The 18,052-nt window shown below is 38.7% G+C and overlaps 1 protein-coding gene across 3 annotated transcripts in view; it reads right to left on the bottom strand.

Moving 5' to 3' along the window:
- ctnna1 (catenin alpha 1) overlaps window positions 1–16,758 on the bottom strand; it is a 56,166-nt gene extending 39,408 nt beyond the window's left edge. The window contains exons 1-8 of one of the 3 annotated variants that reach the window (XM_089020875.1): window positions 16,638–16,690; window positions 15,607–15,643; window positions 14,874–14,988; window positions 11,419–11,614; window positions 6,631–6,797; window positions 5,488–5,607; window positions 4,970–5,239; window positions 2,808–3,011 (exon numbers count right to left, since the gene is read on the bottom strand). In XM_089020875.1, coding sequence (XP_088877001.1) covers window positions 2,808–3,011; window positions 4,970–5,239; window positions 5,488–5,607; window positions 6,631–6,797; window positions 11,419–11,614; window positions 14,874–14,978 — 1,062 coding nt within the window. In that variant the 5' untranslated portion in view covers window positions 14,979–14,988; window positions 15,607–15,643; window positions 16,638–16,690. Of the gene's footprint in view, window positions 1–2,807; window positions 3,012–4,969; window positions 5,240–5,487; window positions 5,608–6,630; window positions 6,798–11,418; window positions 11,615–14,873; window positions 14,989–15,606; window positions 15,644–16,449; window positions 16,595–16,637 lie in introns of those variants that run through there. The other 2 variants (XM_089020858.1, XM_089020866.1) reach the window with 2 other exon arrangements.
- Between the last annotated feature and the right edge of the window lie 1,294 nt (window positions 16,759–18,052).

Here is an 18,052-nt window from a genome sequence, read left to right as displayed (position 1 = left end):
TATCATAATTTCAACACATTTGGTTTTGCAGAGGAAATAAGGTATTTTAACGTTTGTCCCGATGGTGTATTTGAACAGATTGGCAGTGTATGCGGGGAAAAAGATGAGGAAATAATAAAACAGCAAATGCATAAATTCAGAGGCATCTGGGGAGAGCTGCTTTAAAACAAACGGTTACATTACACAAGGGGAAAACAATTCAATAATTGATGAAAAGGTTTCTTCAGCCGTCATCTGTACTTTTTATTCAACAAAACAAATTCAATAATTGCTATAGAAAGAGACTAAATTAAAAAATGACACCTGTAAGTTTGTGAAGATTGTGTTGATGTCCCGACATTTAAGGACCTAACTACATTTATGTTGGCATGTGTTTTGGCAGGTGTAAAGTGAGCGGGGGGGAGAAAAAAGGGGACAAAAAGACAGGGGTGATAATGCGGTTTGTTTTGTTCTTAAAAGCTTTCATACTTTCATGTGAAAAATAACACACCTGCATGTTGCTCAGCCTTTCAAACTGCATCCCAGCACCCAGACATTGGGGGGAAAAGTGATGTGGCATGCGAATGGCAAAGCACATTATTGCGGCTTGGGGCAAGCAATCAGAATGAGACACTTAACGTTCACTTCACTCGATTATGGATGTTCAAGGTTCCCTTGCTTGTGAAACTGACTCAGTGAGCTCCTCAATTTATTGAGCCACTATCATTTACGGGAACTTTTCATTGACTTGCACAGTGGTTTTGGAAACAAGAGAGCCCACTGGCCAACACAGATGTCTCACGTTTAGCCCAGTAATCACCTGAACTATAGGCAGAAATGACCTCACAAATCAGCCAATTACCAAGCCTCAAACAATTCTTATGAATACACATCAAAATCATCTACACACTATATTATCCAGAACCGTTTAGACCATTATTTCTAGCAACGGCGATTCTGGACTCATCTGAAATTTGCACTTCCTGTTCAAGAAATTGATCCCAATGTTTTCGTCTGTAAAAAAGGGGTGTTCACATGTCATACATATACATCAATGCATTTTGTTGCGATATAACTTACGCCGGGACAAATTTTGTGGGGGATTGACACGTATAAAGTTGCTTACTAAAGAGAGGCGCGTAAACAGCAGTGCAGCCCCATGTGATACAGGCTCCCCTACTGACAAACATTTGAGTTACGAACAACGGTACATATGAACATTTTTGTACTAACATGTAGTATTTTCTCCAATTATGCACGTGCCTATCTTTACAGAGCATATATTTTATTAAATGCTTATTTTTCAGTACAAACCAATACAGCTTACTAAACCTTAAAGGACAACAGACACCACTTTTTTGTTTCCTAGTTGACATCAGAAAAATGTTTTATCACATCTAAAATACCCAAAACACGCAGGATGATATTTTTAGTCAAATGCAAAACACCAATAAAAATGACGGAAAGTGTCTAAAAACTACTTCAAATTGAACCCGGAAGTGGACAGTTTCAGAAGGTCCTGCCCCCTTGTTTGTGGTGTCACGCCAAGACGTCTTGCCTTGCTCGAAAATCAAAACAATGGCTTCAGATTCGGAGAAGATTCTTTCTTGTTACTCATCCAGTTACGAATATGATTCAAATAGTTCTGAAGAGGAAAGCATACATCTTTGCAATCGATTAAAGAATTTATTCCGTGTCATTTGAGGCATCAGGATAGAAATGTAGCACCCAAAAAAATGCAGAGGATGGCAACAAAGTGGAAATGGGCTGATTTGTCTCCGGGGAATTGTTGTCAGCGAATATCAAATAGTTGTTTCGGTGCAACACACAACGATTCACCATCGCGTTATTTATGTGCTTTCCTTCTAATTTCGCCATCAACACGGATCAACACGAAGTTTTCAGACCGCAAGTACCGCAAAATGCATTGTGTGTCCTTTCTCGGTCAGGGGCGGTTCCGTGACGTGACGTCAGGACTCATCATCAACTCAAAAACAAGACTTCCTGAATATTCAGCGCGAGTCTTAAAACGTAAAATATAGCTATATACGGTGGAATATTTGTAAAATACGCTCAGTAGAAGTCATTTGAAGCGATTTTACAAATTATGGACACAACTTGACCGATGGCGTCGGTTGTCCTTTAAACATTTCCATACAAAAATAGCACTGAAGCAACTTATGAACAAATTCACCTTACGAACGACCGTTCGGAACGAATCTCGTTCGTCAGTTGGGGAGCATCTGTTGTAATAATACAGAAATAAAACATGAGCATGCATAAAGCGTACTTCCTTAATCCCTGCCTTGTTAGTGACGTAAAAAATATGGTTTATACTCCTCCAGACAAAACAACACTGTACGGTAAAACTGAATCCTGAAAGGTTTACATGAAACAACATGCAAAGAATAAAATAACATTTAGCAGCCAAAAGTCAATTAAGAATTTGAGGATCACTGTCCAGGAAATATTTGCTGTTGCGTTATGAGACAAAGAAGTGCTTGTGTGTTCAGTAAAAAAGGTAAAGGAATGAAAGTGTCATGCTATAGGATTCGATTCCTGATATGGCAAGTCTAGACACTTTCAAAATGCTTCTTCTGAATTTATAGTGTTTTCACTTGATGCACCGAAGAACAGGAAAAAACACGAGGTGGATGGTGTAATATTACCAAGTGAATTGCAATTGTTGACAAGAAAAATTATAACAATAAATAACCAATTATTGATGCAACCAACTAAGAACCTGATTGTCAAATTCAACTAGCATAATGACAAATCTGCAAGTTAATATGACAAAACAACAAAGTGAAAGAAAATAAATGACTTACATTGCCCATGTACTCAGACAGAAGATCCTGAAGAGCCTGGCGCACTGAATTGCATTCAGCCACGATTCGCTCCCTGCGGTCATCCCGAGTGCATGAAGAGTCGGCCATGAGGGCAGCACCACTGATAATACTCTCAAGACGTTCCTCCAAAGATGGACGAAAGCGCTCCTCGCTAAACGCCAGAGGGTCCACAATGATTTGTTTCTGAAAGAAAAGAAATAAATAAGTGTATTATTCAGATGCTAACAAAACGGCTCATTCGGCACCCACAATCATAAGCCCCCTGCATTCCATTTAATATGAGCCCCTCTATTTCGATTTCATATTTAATGGTAATAAGCATATCATAGACCAAAAAATGGGAGGGGGGGCAATTCTAATGATGTGGGGCAGTTTCATCCAATTTTACTTAGACACATAGATTTCAAAACTTTTGACCCCTCATATTCCAAGTTACATGAACAAGTGACAACAATATACTTATTAATGAGCAGTTGTGGTCTATGCCCTAAAAGAGACCAGGATAGAAAACTCAATTCCAGGTTTGGTCATTGTGTTCAACATAAATCAAAACAGAATACATTCATCGATCCATGAAGCCAGTGCTTTTTAAACCTGTCTGATGTGCCGTGAGAAATTATCCAAAATAAATGTGTCAGTCAATCAATTTGCTGAGTTCGTCAGTAACAGGAGTCCAGCCAATCACGCACTACGATGCAATGACTCTCTGCAACCAATCATGGCATTGACAGTACTTGCGTACGTTCTCTGCTCCAAAACAATAACAGTGCGGTAGCGATAAGTGACGCTATTGCTAATCCTTAATCTGGGCAAAAGGACCAGGCGGTTAACGTGATGTCGACGTCCCCAAAGCAAAATAAGAATGAACTGTGGTGCTTTCAAGTTGGAATGAGTGTCGGGAGTGTGTACAAATCGAAAAACAAGCAGTGAAATTGGGGGAGATATTTTCTTTATCGTGTGAGAAAGGTTTTTCTCTGCAAAACAGGCAAAGTTAATGCTGTAAGCGGATTTTCCGATGGAAAAATATGAACTAAATGGAAGCTGGACTACCTGAAGTGACACATTCTGCTGAAACGTCCTTTGGATGATTTTGGAATTATACAAAGACTGAGAAAGATGGGAAAAGGAACTGGTTAAATATTGTGGGAGAGCTATTTCGCGTTATTTATGTGTTTTCCTTCTAATTTCGCCATCAACACGGATCAACACGAACTTTTCAGACCAAACATAGTACCCAAAATGCATTGTGTGTCGCTTTCTCGGTCAGGGGCGTACCAGATGTGATGTCATGTCAGGCATCGTCATCAACTCGAAAACAAGACTTCTTAAATATACAGCGCGAGTCTTAAAACGTAAGATATAGCTATATGCCGTGGAATCTTTGTAACATACGCTCAGTAGAAATCATTTGAAGTGATTTTACAAATTATGGACACAACTTGTCCGGAGGCGTCGGTTGTGCTTTAATGAAGCAGTATGTGGTATCGCCATGGGAAGGTAAGTGATAGGCAAGCTGCAAGAATGTGAACATTTTCCGAGCTAACTGACTGAATAACAGCTTATATAACTTGCAATGAAAAAGTATTTTGAGAATTAAGTGGGAACTATCTAAATAACCTATTTTGTAATCAAAATCAGCTTAATTTGCTATATTCATCAACAACACAACATTAAGATGATTAGCGCTCAGCGTTCTGTTCTGCTGCTCAGGAGCCCCCCGATTGTCAGTAAATTGACTGCTATAAATATGACACAAGTATCAAACAGTGTCAAAAGCTTAGAACTTCTTTACAGCGTGTCTTTGTTACATGATGCATCTAATTTCTGCTTGAATCCACTGTAGTTGACATTGAAAATAAAACTCGGTGTGACGAGAAAAGACTTCACAGGACACAGACTTCTATCAAAAGTCAGGTTGGTTTTAGAAGCTTACAACGCGGTGTTACATATAGTTTCTCTTCAACTTTCTTTCTTAACTTTGCTGTTATAAATTGGGAATTTCTCGATTGTGAGATGAATAAAGGTTTTATTTTCTTAGCTTAGACACACCATAGCTCGACCATAAAGTATATGTCAAATAAACAAAGACGTCACAAGGGGTAAGTTAAAGATACTGTCATTCAGCAACCACTTTTACTTACATCAAAATTGTTGAGGGCATACGCCAACTCTCCACCACCAGCCGGTTGATTCAGAGCGGAATCTTCTGCAGCGGTGGCCTGAGCGGCATTGGAGATGCCAGAAACTGCGTGCTGCAGTTGTTTGTAGATCAGGTCACGGTTAGCCTTGTAGGCAGCAACGTCAGGATGCTGAAGGCAGGCACGGGATGCTGTGTACAGCATGGGGATGTTCTTCTGGAGAACACCACGGGCCGCAGCCATTTGGTCCTTGTGTTGGGAATCCTTTAGCTCCTAAAGCACACAATTGAAGGAACCAAAGAAAACAGAAGGATAGGGTTAAAGTACTTCAATTCCAAGAATCACTAACCGAACCAAAACACGACTTAACAGTTTGTTCCAGGTGACCTATATTATTGTCTTTAGAAGTAGTAACAACATGGTTATCATGAGGCCAATCACAGGGAAGTATATGCAACATTTCCAATTCAGTGAAAAACTAGAAAATGTCTATCTACATGTTTTGTCTGTAATGTACCTACCTGTTGTCTCTTGGCTGCCATGATGTTCAGCTTGTCAACCTCGGGTTTCAAGGCTTTATACTGGATCCCCAAATCTTGTTCTGTTCCGGCATTACGCACTTTGATGAGGCTGTCCTCCACCTGAGGTTAATAACAATGCTTCAAAAACTACGTCTTTCAAAATGGCACCACTTTTTTAAAGGGACCAATACAATGTGACACAACTCAACCTGTGCATTTTGGCAGGAGTCTGTGTAATGAAAAGGTTTCTTCAGCCGTCATCTGTACTGTACTGTAAGGTGTCCGACGTTTCTCATCCAAGAGGCTTCGTCAGCGAACTACAATTTTGCTGGTAGCTCTGGCCATATATATATATATATATATATATATATATATATATATATATATATATATATATATATATATATATATATATAGGCTCGTTATATCGATATTCTCGGGAGGCGAAAAAATATCGATATAACCGGGACTATCGATATATCCGACCCTGCGCGCATGTAATTTTCTCCTTGCGTTCATAGAAATAGTATCGTAATAAGCGGTACTATCGATATAACCGATATCGATATAACGAGACTTTACTGTGTATATATATATATATATATATATGAAGTCTGTTGTAAGCACGATCCAAATTAAACCTCACACCACCATGGCGATTTAGTGAAAGGTTTTGCTGTTTTATCAAAATAGCTTCTTTTACTCCCCTTACAAACCATATATTTCCTTTCGCAAAGATTTTAACCTTACTGTCGTCAAGTGAGTGGTTGCTAGCTTTTAGGTGCATATGTACTGCAGATTGAGGCCCATAAGCATTATACCTGCGATGTTGATAGTTTTTTTTTGAGAATTTGTTTAGTCTTCCCAATGCATTGCTCAGTACAATCTTCATTTTTAAAATGTAACAAATAAAAACAAAGTATGTAACAGATATCCCGAAAATAGAATGCAAAATGACAAATTGGAATTTTTTTTTGTGAACTCTGCATTTCATCAAATTCCTAGCACAAGCAGCCCTCAAAATCTTCTCATCAAATTCGCTCCACTAGCAACCCCAAAAACCAATATAATATCCTCCAATTATTTGCTTTAATACATACTTCACACTCCATCACGGGTCAAAATGGGAAATATCTCTCTCACCAGTTTAAGTTGCAGCAGAAGTTTGTAGACATCAGACATGTCTGCCAGAACCAACAGATGTGTGACTGCTGACAAGAGGGCTCTAGCAGCACGAACCATATTGCCCCTCTTGACAGAAGAGCAGGGGTCCTCAGCAAATTCTCCAGAAGCCTGGCGCATTGAATCACCTGAGAATGGAGAAATATCTGTGAGCATGACTACTCTGGTAGCACTTTAATTACAATGTACGTGATCAGAGTTTTAGTGTGTTGATCAGTGATCAGAGGGTTTTATTTATCATCATACATTTCATTTATAAGCGTCTTTCAAAACTCTCAAGGACACTTTACAGTCAAAGTATTCTATTTTTAAAAAAATATACTAGAAAAATTATATCTGAAGATGGATATTTACATGAACTAAACAATTTGTATATATTTACTTAATGGACTCCCATCACCAAGGTGAAAATGCATTTGATTGAATTTTAAACTGATAAATACAGGGTGATCCAAATTGATGCGTACCTATATTTTATTCGATTTTTTTTTTTTTTTTTTTAACGAATGTCTTTTCTGTTGCAAGACGTGAAAAATGAACCTATTGATGATCGTTTGCAGCTATAGTTGCCCCAAACATTTTTTGGACAAATCAACAGAATACATTCTCCCTGGAGACCTATTTTGCGACAAAATCATACCAGAGTATACAGATTCAGTTTTTAAAGTGTTTCCATTGTGGCAACTTTCCATCAAAATCAACAATTGTTAGTTGGGTTAAGAAGTTCAGAGAGCATGGGACTGTAGTGGACCTATGTTCTAAAGCCACAGGGGGAACTTAATCAGGCAGGGAAAAGAGTGCAAGGACAGAAGAAAACATTGCTGCAGTGAGGGACTCAGTAGGACGCAGCCTTTGGATATCAGTGCGTAGACGCAGGCAAGAACTCGGAATGACAAGGCAGTCACTGCGGTGTGTTCTTACGTCTAGTCTGCATCTATACCCAAACAAGATCCAAATAAAGCAAAAGCTAACGAACAATTGAAGAACTAAAAACTGCCATCACAGCAAAAATAAGAGCCATCCCGAAAGAGGAATGTGTAAAAGTGATTGACAACTTGGTCAGACAAGTATAGGTTTGCTTGCAACAAAATGGTAGACATGTGGAACACATCTTGGGAAAGCCATAAATTGACTAAAAATTGACAGAAATAGCTGAAAGTCTGGTGGATGGTCTTCCATAAACTGAATAATGTATGGTTGTAATCTGAAATAAATAGCCTTTTAATCAAAGCCACAATTGAAATTTTCATAGGTATGCATTTTGGGTCAGCCTGTATTAAATATAACACGGTTTGCATCTCTTTCTCCGACAACAGTAACAAATGAAACGAAAAGAAGAAACACTGAAAGAACAGCAAGAAAAACCAAATGGAAGAACTGTGCCTTCAACATGGTGACACATTGCGACTTAACCTACCGTCAAACATAAATCAAATCTTTTGGAAAACAAAATCCATTGAAACAAACATGAACCAATGGAAGAAGAACATACAAGACATGGACAGCAATCCTTGATAATTGCATCAGTGTTTTCTTACATTTTTTTCTAACAGCAGGCAGGTCACAGTTGGGTGGAAAAGGTTGCATGAATCCAGGGGATGAAAGCAAAGTCGGCTTTCTCAATGGTCGCATTAACAGTCAAGTCACACTCCACAAAGCAACACAGCATAGCTGACAGCCAGCACGAGTCATGAGCAGAGTGCTTGCATTCCAGCCGTGTGACATCTTACTGCAACTACAACAACAACACTGGGGAAGTGTGTGTCACAAAGGCTAACCGGCCACATGTTTAGCACCTCAAAAGTATTGAGACTTGAGACGAGAGCAAAATCTGGAGTTACATTGAACTTGCTGAGCCATTTGAGGGAACAAAAAGACACTTGCACAGCTGTCAACTCACTGACCAAAAGGTCTGGGAAGATACAAAAGCATAAGCAGAGTAAATGAATGAAGTGGAACAAGACGGTCAACGTTCGTCTGGTGACCATCTTGTGTCAATAGAATTTTCAGTCGGATTTCATCATTTCAACGAATAACCGCTTTTGGTGTGGACCTGATTCATTTATTATTTATTGTATGATTACTAAATTCAGCTGCATATATAGAGCACTTTATAACAACCACCCTGTATACAACCTGCTGTACATCGAGTAAATATTTGATATACAACAATAAACAATAAGTGAATAAGTCCAAAAACAATATACCGTATTTTCCGGCGTGTATATGGCGCACCGGACTATAAGGCGCATCTTCAATGAATCTTCTTTTCCTTTCGGCTTTTCCCTCCAGGGGTCATCACAGAGAATCAGTGTCCAACATCTAAGCTTGTTTTGTTCATCCTCTTCTCTCACACTCGCTATCTTCATGTCCTCTTTGATAACATGCATATACAAACCTCCTCTTTGGTCTTCCTCTTGGTCTCCTGCCTGACAGTTCAATACTCAACATCCTTCTTCCGATATATTCACATACTCTCCTCTGGACATGTCCAAACCATCTCAAGTCTGGCCTCTCTGACTTTCTCTCCAAAGCCTCTAAGACGAGTTGTCCCTCTAATATACTCATTCCTAATCCTATCCAACCTGGTCACTCCCAAAGAAAACCTTAACATCTTCATCTCTGCTATCTTCATCTCTGCTTCTTGTCTTTTCTTCAGTGGCCCTGTCTCCAATCCAAACATCAGGGCTGGTTTCATCACCGTTTTATACACCTTTCATTTTAGCTGCAACTCATCACACACATCACACCCGGCATTTTTCGCCAGCCGTTCCAACCTGCCTGTACATGCCACACGACCTTTTTTCCACACTCGCCAATGCTATGGACAGTTGAAAATGAAATGAATGAAGGATGAAAATGAAGGCTTTTGGGTGCAACTTATACACTGGTACATTGTCTGGTATATGGTAACAAATTTGCAGCGATATGCAGAGATAAACTGATCAATTATTCCATGTAGTTCTTATTAAAAAATATTCCGCAGAGTAGTGCTGTTTTTTTATATAAATATTTTTTTTTTCAGAACAGGTACTTCAAGACAAATTACAATGCTCTCGAAATGTTCTGTGTAGTTTGGCAGATCGTGAATGAGAGAGATATGGAGAGAGAGTGAGCAAGAGAGCCAGAGAGAGAACGAGATAGAGCGAGAGCAAGAGTGAGCAATAGATAATAGTGAGAGAGACAAAGATAGAGAGATCGAGCGTCGACAATTTGGCAAATTCACAGAGAGGAGTGTTCATCTCAAACATGTTGAGACCAAAGTACCCAAAAACGTAGACATTCCAACTCGCAATCATGACTCACACATCAACGGAACTCTGCAACACTTGCCCACAGTTTTCTAGATGGCTCTTCGACAATAGTATCAATAAGTAAAGGCTTGGTAAGTTGAATCAGAAAGCCTTTAATACAGCCATAATGGGGAAATTTGCAAAAGGTTAATGTATTATGTATCTTCAATGAATCCCTTACCGTATTGTTAATTGCAAGCCAACAGACATGTTCACAACAACCCTGTTCACAACAACCCCCCAACAATCCGTTATTCTCATATTTTTTTCATACGTTTTTACTAAATAAGAATTAAAGCTCAACAAAAGATACCTTATTTTATGTATAATACATTTGCTATTGTATTGTAATTAAAGAAATAAACCGTACGGTATAATAAAGCCGTTTTATTTACCTTTGTGATGGTCGATATCGTAGCCTCTTGATGATATCCGAGTGAAGTTGCCATGTTTTGCGATAATACCCTCATTCACACTGTCCCATGCTCACTGCTTTTTGTTAATCCAAATCAACAGAAGTTTTTAACCTCTTCAATTGCCTGAGACCGTTGCTTAGACAACACAGAAACACCCTTAGTCACACGTAGCAATGGTCAACTTAACATACTGGTACTGGGACGCTAAGTCACACAAACGCACACCTCATTCGTGTTTTTCAATGATCTCCTTCTTCTGCTCGACTTTAATTTCTTTTGTGTCCTCTTCAGCTTAACACTAGCCTGTGGTGGGGTATTTTTCGGTTCCATAATAGCAAAAGTACTCCACTCGATAGCAAGTGATTTGCTATTATGGAACCGAAAAAGTGTGTGTGCACTCAAAGGGGGTTTGGAAAACTAGTCTGGTAGCCACCATGGCGCTGTTCGACCGTGTGGTTCGGTGTTCATCCGCTGAAAACTAGTCCGCCAGCCACCGTGGCGCTGTGTGGTTTGGTTCGTCTGCCGAAAACTAGTTCGTATGCCAAGATTATATTCTCGCGAATTTAATGTTCGTAAAGCGAAAGATTCGTGAGCTAAAGCGTTCGTAAACCGAGGTATCACTGTATATTGTGTTTGTCAGCCCACATTGGCTGAAGGAGAAGAACTGGATTTGGTTGAAGATTTACTGTTAAAACCATTTTCAAGATGAACTCTTCAAGAAAAAAATGGACATCATAAAGAAAGGTTAGTCAGTTATTTCCTGGCTAATGGTAGCCTCTAGTGGACTTGTAGTAAATCACACCGTACTATTTTCAGTCTGGATTGATTCAGACGTAGCACTACTGAAGGCCTAGCAATGAAATCCACGGCCCGCCACTGGTGCCAAGTGTCTACCAAGGTGTCAACAGTGAAGTGTCTTGCATTTCACGAGGGCCAATCAGTGTGTTGTGTAAATCATCTTCTGATTAATTGAATATACACATAGCAGAAGTGTGTCAAGACCAGCGGGCAAACCATCTAGTCAGGTATTTTCAATATACCTTGCTTGCGAACATCCTCGACTGCAGCAGTCAGCTCATCTTTCAGAAATTGACTCTCCTTTGCAATCTTCTCTCCTTTTTCCAAGAAGTTCTGGGTGGCGGTCTCCACAGAAGCTGCCAGGACATGTGCCTTCTTGGAGCGTCCCTTTTTCTTGTTCGAGGGGCCTTTGTTACTTGAGTTTACCAGAGTGGTCACCTATGGTTGATATACCGCACAGTAGGAAAAGAAATGTTAGCATTTAGCTCAAGAAAAGTCATTTGCTTATTACAGTAAAGTCTCGTTATATCGATATTCAAGGGAGTCCGAAAAAATATCGATATAACCGGGACTATCGATATATCCGACCCTGTTTGCATGTAATTTACTCCGTGCGTGCATAGAAATAGTATCGATATAACCGGGACTATCGATATATCCGATATCGATATAACGAGACTTTACTGTATTTGTAACGGTAACATATATTTCAAGTAGTCGTGATTGTTTATCTTCATTTTAAATGGTTGAAGCCTTTAATATTGAACAAATTGAGAAATGGTGCTTTACATTTTATTTTCAATTCCCAAATAAATTTGTGAATTTTTGAATGCTGCTGTGCCGATGACCATTTTGTGTTTGGGAGCTTTTTATCGAGGATCTTCATCTTTATTAGGTTCAAAGGGTTGCTTGTTCTGTCGCTACAAGGAGACACAAGCCAGTGTCTTCTTGTGCCAGTCCCAAGCCAGAGGGTTGTGTCAGGAAGGGCATCCAACGTAAAAGCTTGGCCAAAACAAACATGTGAATCAAACCTCTGATGATGGAGGACACTGATTCGCTGTGGCGACCCCTTGAAGGGAAAAGCCAAAAGGAAAAGAAGAAGCTTTTAATAGTATCTGCTACAACCCCTGAACAAAAAAATGCCCCTAAATCTGGAATTTAACCACAAATTTGTAGTCAACTACAGAACCACCACCTTTCACCAGAAAAATATTACATTTTGTGATTACCTTTACCTTTCATGCAACATTTAATCAAGAAAAATGTTACAGTATTCGGCAACACATCACATAGAGGTAACTGCTGCCTCAGCAATTACAAATTTTTTGGGTGTCTTGAAGCGAAGGGCCACTTGCTCGTTTTTCACAGTAGCTCTACTCCTAATAACGGAAACAAACTGCCAGCTGGCACAGACATTCGTTGAGCAAGGTGAAAGGAGACGGGCGAGTAATTCAGCCCACTGGGTGTTTTATCTACTGAGTGTCTATCTCGCAACTGGTATGGCAGTATCGTGAATATGCTGTAAAAAAAGACGACAGATCACCGTACAAATCAATCTTTAAGGGACATTCAGTTCTTTTTTTATATCACTATGGGCCGTATTTTCCTCACTTGTTGATGTCTGTCTCGGAAATTCATCGGTACCCTAATCCTGTCTAACCGAAAGAGAGATATGTCTGATGCTGTAGAACAGACATGTCAAACTCAGGCCCACACTACAATTATGTTTGGCCCGCGAGATGATATCATATTAGTATTACATCAGGCATAAACAAATTAATTAAAAATTGGTCTGGCCCTCGACAATGTTCTTTTTTATTTATTTTGGTCCTCTGTGAATTTGAGTTTGACACCCCTGCCGTAGAAGCGCTCCATGTACCGGGGTTTTTGCTGTAAGATACGATGGGAAAAGCATCAAGGAATGACTACGAGGACATCTGAACTTGATTCGTCACTCTGATGTTTGCTTCCTTCCATTTAGAGTTACTGTAGTTTAAATGTAATTGATTATTTCTTAACTCATTCACTGCCGGACATGTGCAAAAATGTGTCCATTCCAGTGGCGAGGTTTTTGTCATTGTCATGAGGGCTACATATACATTCAATACTTTGCTGCTGTGAAATGTAAATTTCTCCACTGTGAGACTAATAAAGGCATATCCAATCCAATCCAATCCATTCCAATACAGCGTTAGAAACCAGTGACTCTCTTCTTTTATCAGAAAAAAAGTTAATTCCTAAATTATATGGGTTTGGAGTTATATGAACTTGAAATGAGGGCAGCTGTCCAAAATACAATGTAATACATTCATATTGGTTTATGTAGCACTTCAAAATCAGCTGAAGCTGGAACAAAGGGCTAACATGGAAAAGAGGGAAATGCTGCCCCCTTGTTGATTTCCAACACTTTATCTGCACCCAAGCATGAAAAAAATACAACCTGAACCAATTCGGAATGGCGTTCTACGTCATATTTTCAATTCCCCAATAAATTTGTGAATGGCAGTGAATGAGTTAACGAAGCCATGGTCACAGTTAGACATACAAGTCAAAACTTCTGCAATTACTTGTTGGTGGTGTGATAAAATAGTTTTAGATTAGATTATTCGAGCATTATTTAAAAAAAAAAATCTTTTTACTCATCAATTTGATTATGCCTTGCTAAACAACAATACCAATCCAAAATATGAAAAAAAGGAGTAGGTATAATTTATTGTCCAATCAAGGTTGCCATCCAGACATTAGTTGACTTCTCATCATGTACAAAATCTCACCAATTGTTATCACCAACAAAGAGTCTATCCTGATGAGTGATGTGGGATGCAGAAAATCTAAATTGCAGAGATGGCTGCAGTGAGATCACCAGCTGCCTGTTAACTCACTGACCATTAGCCAGTCTGAGTATTCAGTCTTTGGGTATCAGTTGTAGCCACTCAGTTAATTAATGAATGCACTTATTAGTGTTTATAGTGTCGTTGTTTTTTTTTTCAATTCGAGTTAATGTTTGCTAAATTAAGCAATTTAAATTATATCAATGGCTGTGACTCTCCTAAACCAAACCACCCGTGAGGCACGACAATAACTTCATCCCATCAGTGACGAGAAATTCAATTAGCTAACGGTGTTTAGGTTGCAGTTGTGCAAGCCAATTCTGTTTTGCAGTTTATACTTTGCACTTTATATCAATAACTTGGTGTAAAATGATCCCAAACGTTGGCTCTTTTCTTCCTGCCTGCCATCACACTCACTTATTCTAACTTGAGTGCACAGTGTAGGCTCGGTGACCCAGCGTGCTGACCTCACGGTGAAGAGGTCGTGGATTCAATACCCGCTCTAGCCTCTCTATATGGATTTTGCATGTTCTGCGGCTCTTCTCCCACATTCTAAAAATATGCACGGCGGGCTGATTGAACACTCAAAATTGCCCATAGGTGTGAGTGTGAGTGGTTGTTAATCTTACTGGCTGTTAACTGATTTAGGGTGTCCCCCAACTTCTGCCCGATAGCAGCTTGGATAGGCTCCAGCACCCATTCAGCATATCGGAAAATGAATGAACACATTAACAGTCTGAAGGACCACTACGGAGCTTGGAGGCAGTGATTTTAATTTGTAAATGAATAATTTTACTTATTCAAATTCTTGAATATCTCCAACCTCACACGCACACACATAAACACCTCTCTCTACAGGATTTTACCTGTGTGACCAAAGGCTCGAGCAGTCTCTCCACAGCCAGAGTGCGGATCTCCAGACTCTTTGGGTCCCATTTGAAATTGATGTTCGCAGTGTTTATGCTTGTCATGTCTGGTAGTCTATAAGAATGAATAGTACAATGAAAGACAATTCAAACATGTACAACAAAAATGAAGTGACTTTCAAAATGTTGAACAAAAACTTAAGGGCATACATGTCACAAAATTTTCTTTGTGCTACTGCACTGTATCAGCCAGAATAGGTACATAAGAATTGCTCACCAATATCTTGAAAACAAGCTTTGGAAGAAATGTGTATCATCATTGTCTAGGGTTATGTATGATTGGATTGGATTGGATATGCCTTTATTAGTCTCACAGTGGAGAAATTTACATTTCACAGCAGCAAAGTGATGAAAGGAATGATGATGAGGAGGATGATGGTTACTTATTGAAGGCTGCTCACATTTTGGTTAATAAAAATTAATAAAAGGTGAAACCTCAAAAATCAACAACTGCAATCAATGTTTTGGTCAATTGGTAGCAAGTACCAGGTAGTTTTCAATTTGTTGGACAATTCTAATGGACGCCACCATTAACAAAATTTGAAAATAGCCTGTATAAATTGATGAAAAGGTTTCCTCAACCGTCATCGGTACTTCTTTGAAAATGTACGTTTCACTCCTCATCCGAAGAGCTTTGTCAGCGAAATAAAGTTGTTCTGGTAGATGAAGAAACCTTTTGATCGATGGGCAACTCCTGTACAACTGAGAGCCTACACAGAGGGATAGCAAGTTTAAAGATATATTTTTTTAGCATTGTGCTTGAAAATACTGTATAAACATATTAGTAATTGAAACGGTGCCTAACGTAATTTATTTTGACACAAACCCAATTCAAATATTAAACATTTAAACAGATTTTCAAGGCTTACATCATGCGTAAGGGCTCATTTCATTTGTATATCAAATCACTATCCAGAAATATTCTCTTTTTTATGTAGTTGGGAGTTTTAAAATGTGTCATTAATTAGGTAGTTTTGCTGAAGTATTGTTAATGAGAAGATTAGGTGAATAAAATCCAGGGGTGGGTTTTACTGACACTGCATGAGCAACCTCAGCGATAACTTGTTAACTGTCACTTCACAAATCGACACAAACGGCGTAGAAAGCAACTCGGAAGTCAAACAACTGGTCCACAAATACGCTAATAATTAGCGGCACCTACACCTATGTGGCAATTTAAAATGAAATCAAACTGTACTAGTTTGCAATCGCCGTTTTAAACATACTGGAAATCAACCACGCAATTGAGATCGCGATGTGTCATGTCGCGATGTGTGATATTACAATGTGTCGTTCTCACCCTTTTACGCTTACCTGCTAGCGCACTTCTCCAAAGCAGACAACTTGTTTAAGCTAATGCTAGTTTACAAAACAAACGCTACTCAATGGTTTGGCGCACGTTTGAAATGCCAGCTCAACGATTCTCTTTTATCGCTCTTCCGCTTTCTATCATTTTTAACTTCAACTTAAACCTTGTGACGTCGAGTGACTTCAAAGAAGCACTTGTTCAACTTACCGTTAACAATTCGTTTTGAAAGTTTCAAGATGGAGGAGATGACACCGATTCGCCTCTAAAGTTCTCGTTGCTTTTCGCTGGCTTCGCGGAAACGATCGCCGTTTCTCACTCTAACTAACTTCGCCACAAAACCCCCGAAAAATATTACAATCAGTAGAAATCAAAAGAGAGTCTCGGCAAATACTAACCTTTTAAAGTTTCGATAGACCAGGTTCGGTGTCGCGGACTTGTTTCCCAACAATAGCTGATACTGAAGGGGGGGGGGGGGATTGGGTGGTGACCGAGTTCCTGAACTTCCTGGCAGCGAGACTACCAGAAGCGTTCCCACCCGCCTGCAAATGACGACGTGTTTCGGGCGTGGCGGTTGCCTTGCCTGTCCATATATGGATTAATTATTGCTTTCATGTTTGCAGGAATGTACTCGGTCGACGAACCTGTGACCTCTATTCTGACATGTTTACGTTAAAAAAAAAAAAAAAAGTATAGATCAGATTGGCGTTTAAAGAAGAATTTTAAAACTGTTGTTGATTCGACCAGGAAGTTATTTTACGACGAAAAAAAAATTGTAACCGTCAATTTTAAACTATTTCTACAATCTCATTGGTTAACATGCGTTTGAAATATTTTTTTGTGGTTGTATTATTGAATCTTTTTTCAACAAAAAAATACAACAGACTCAGATGGCGATAGCGTCTTCACTTTATCTATTGTTTTAGTTAATAATTTTTTGTGTCGTTTGGTTGTTAATTTATTTATAAATGTTTTATGTATTTATAACTTACATGTGAATAGGACGGACTCTGCATACATTTTCAGCGCATGTCATATTTGATAGCATAACCAGTTCTGAACTGACAACACGTTGCATACATGTTAAGTTTCAGAAATCATAAATTTTGTGTCTTGCGACTTTGTGGTGCGTGTTAAAAATAATGTGAGCGCTACAAAAGTGTAAATTAGACGTAAATAAAACAAATGTGCTTTCATTGTTTATTTATACATTCCATTATGGTTTTATTGTTCTAGTGTTTCTTGTTCTTTTAATTGTAAAGGGTCCTTGGATGATTTAAAAGGTGCTTGTAAATGAATTAAATGTATTATTATTATTATTATTATTATTATTATTATACATATAAAAATTTATTGTGTTTTTTACATGTTCTTTTGTTTCACCTTACAAATGAACTGTCTGTATCGTGTCAATAGTTGCTTTATAAAGTGAGTATTGTGGTAAAAATTGGGAGTCTCCCGACCAAATTGCAAAACTTAACGTGTATTATGTTGCACAAGCAAAAACAAAACATGTTGAAAAATAATCATTTTAATGGTGATTGCATTCGGAAAAAATACACCATGTCTCCATGTTTCTTTAAGATCAGGAGAATTTTTGAACACCGCAAGTTTCTAATGCAAGCACAGAGAATCATTTTTGTAGAAACAAAGTGGTCAACATTTTCTTTCACGTGTAAAATTATATTATTGGATTTTCCCCCTCTCCTGTTGTTGTTGAAAGTTGTTTTTTTTACAGTTTTATGGCATATATAAGTCATGTAGGTCGGAGTGGACGTATTTACTTGGCATATAAATAATGAAGACTAACTAA

This window comes from Hippocampus bargibanti, linkage group LG02 (genome assembly GCF_051943395.1).
Source record: "Hippocampus bargibanti isolate YZ-2025 linkage group LG02, ASM5194339v1, whole genome shotgun sequence".
Taxonomy (NCBI): domain Eukaryota; kingdom Metazoa; phylum Chordata; class Actinopteri; order Syngnathiformes; family Syngnathidae; genus Hippocampus; species Hippocampus bargibanti.
Note: the sequence above shows the minus strand (reverse complement) of the source record. Positions and strands in the feature narration are given on the sequence as shown.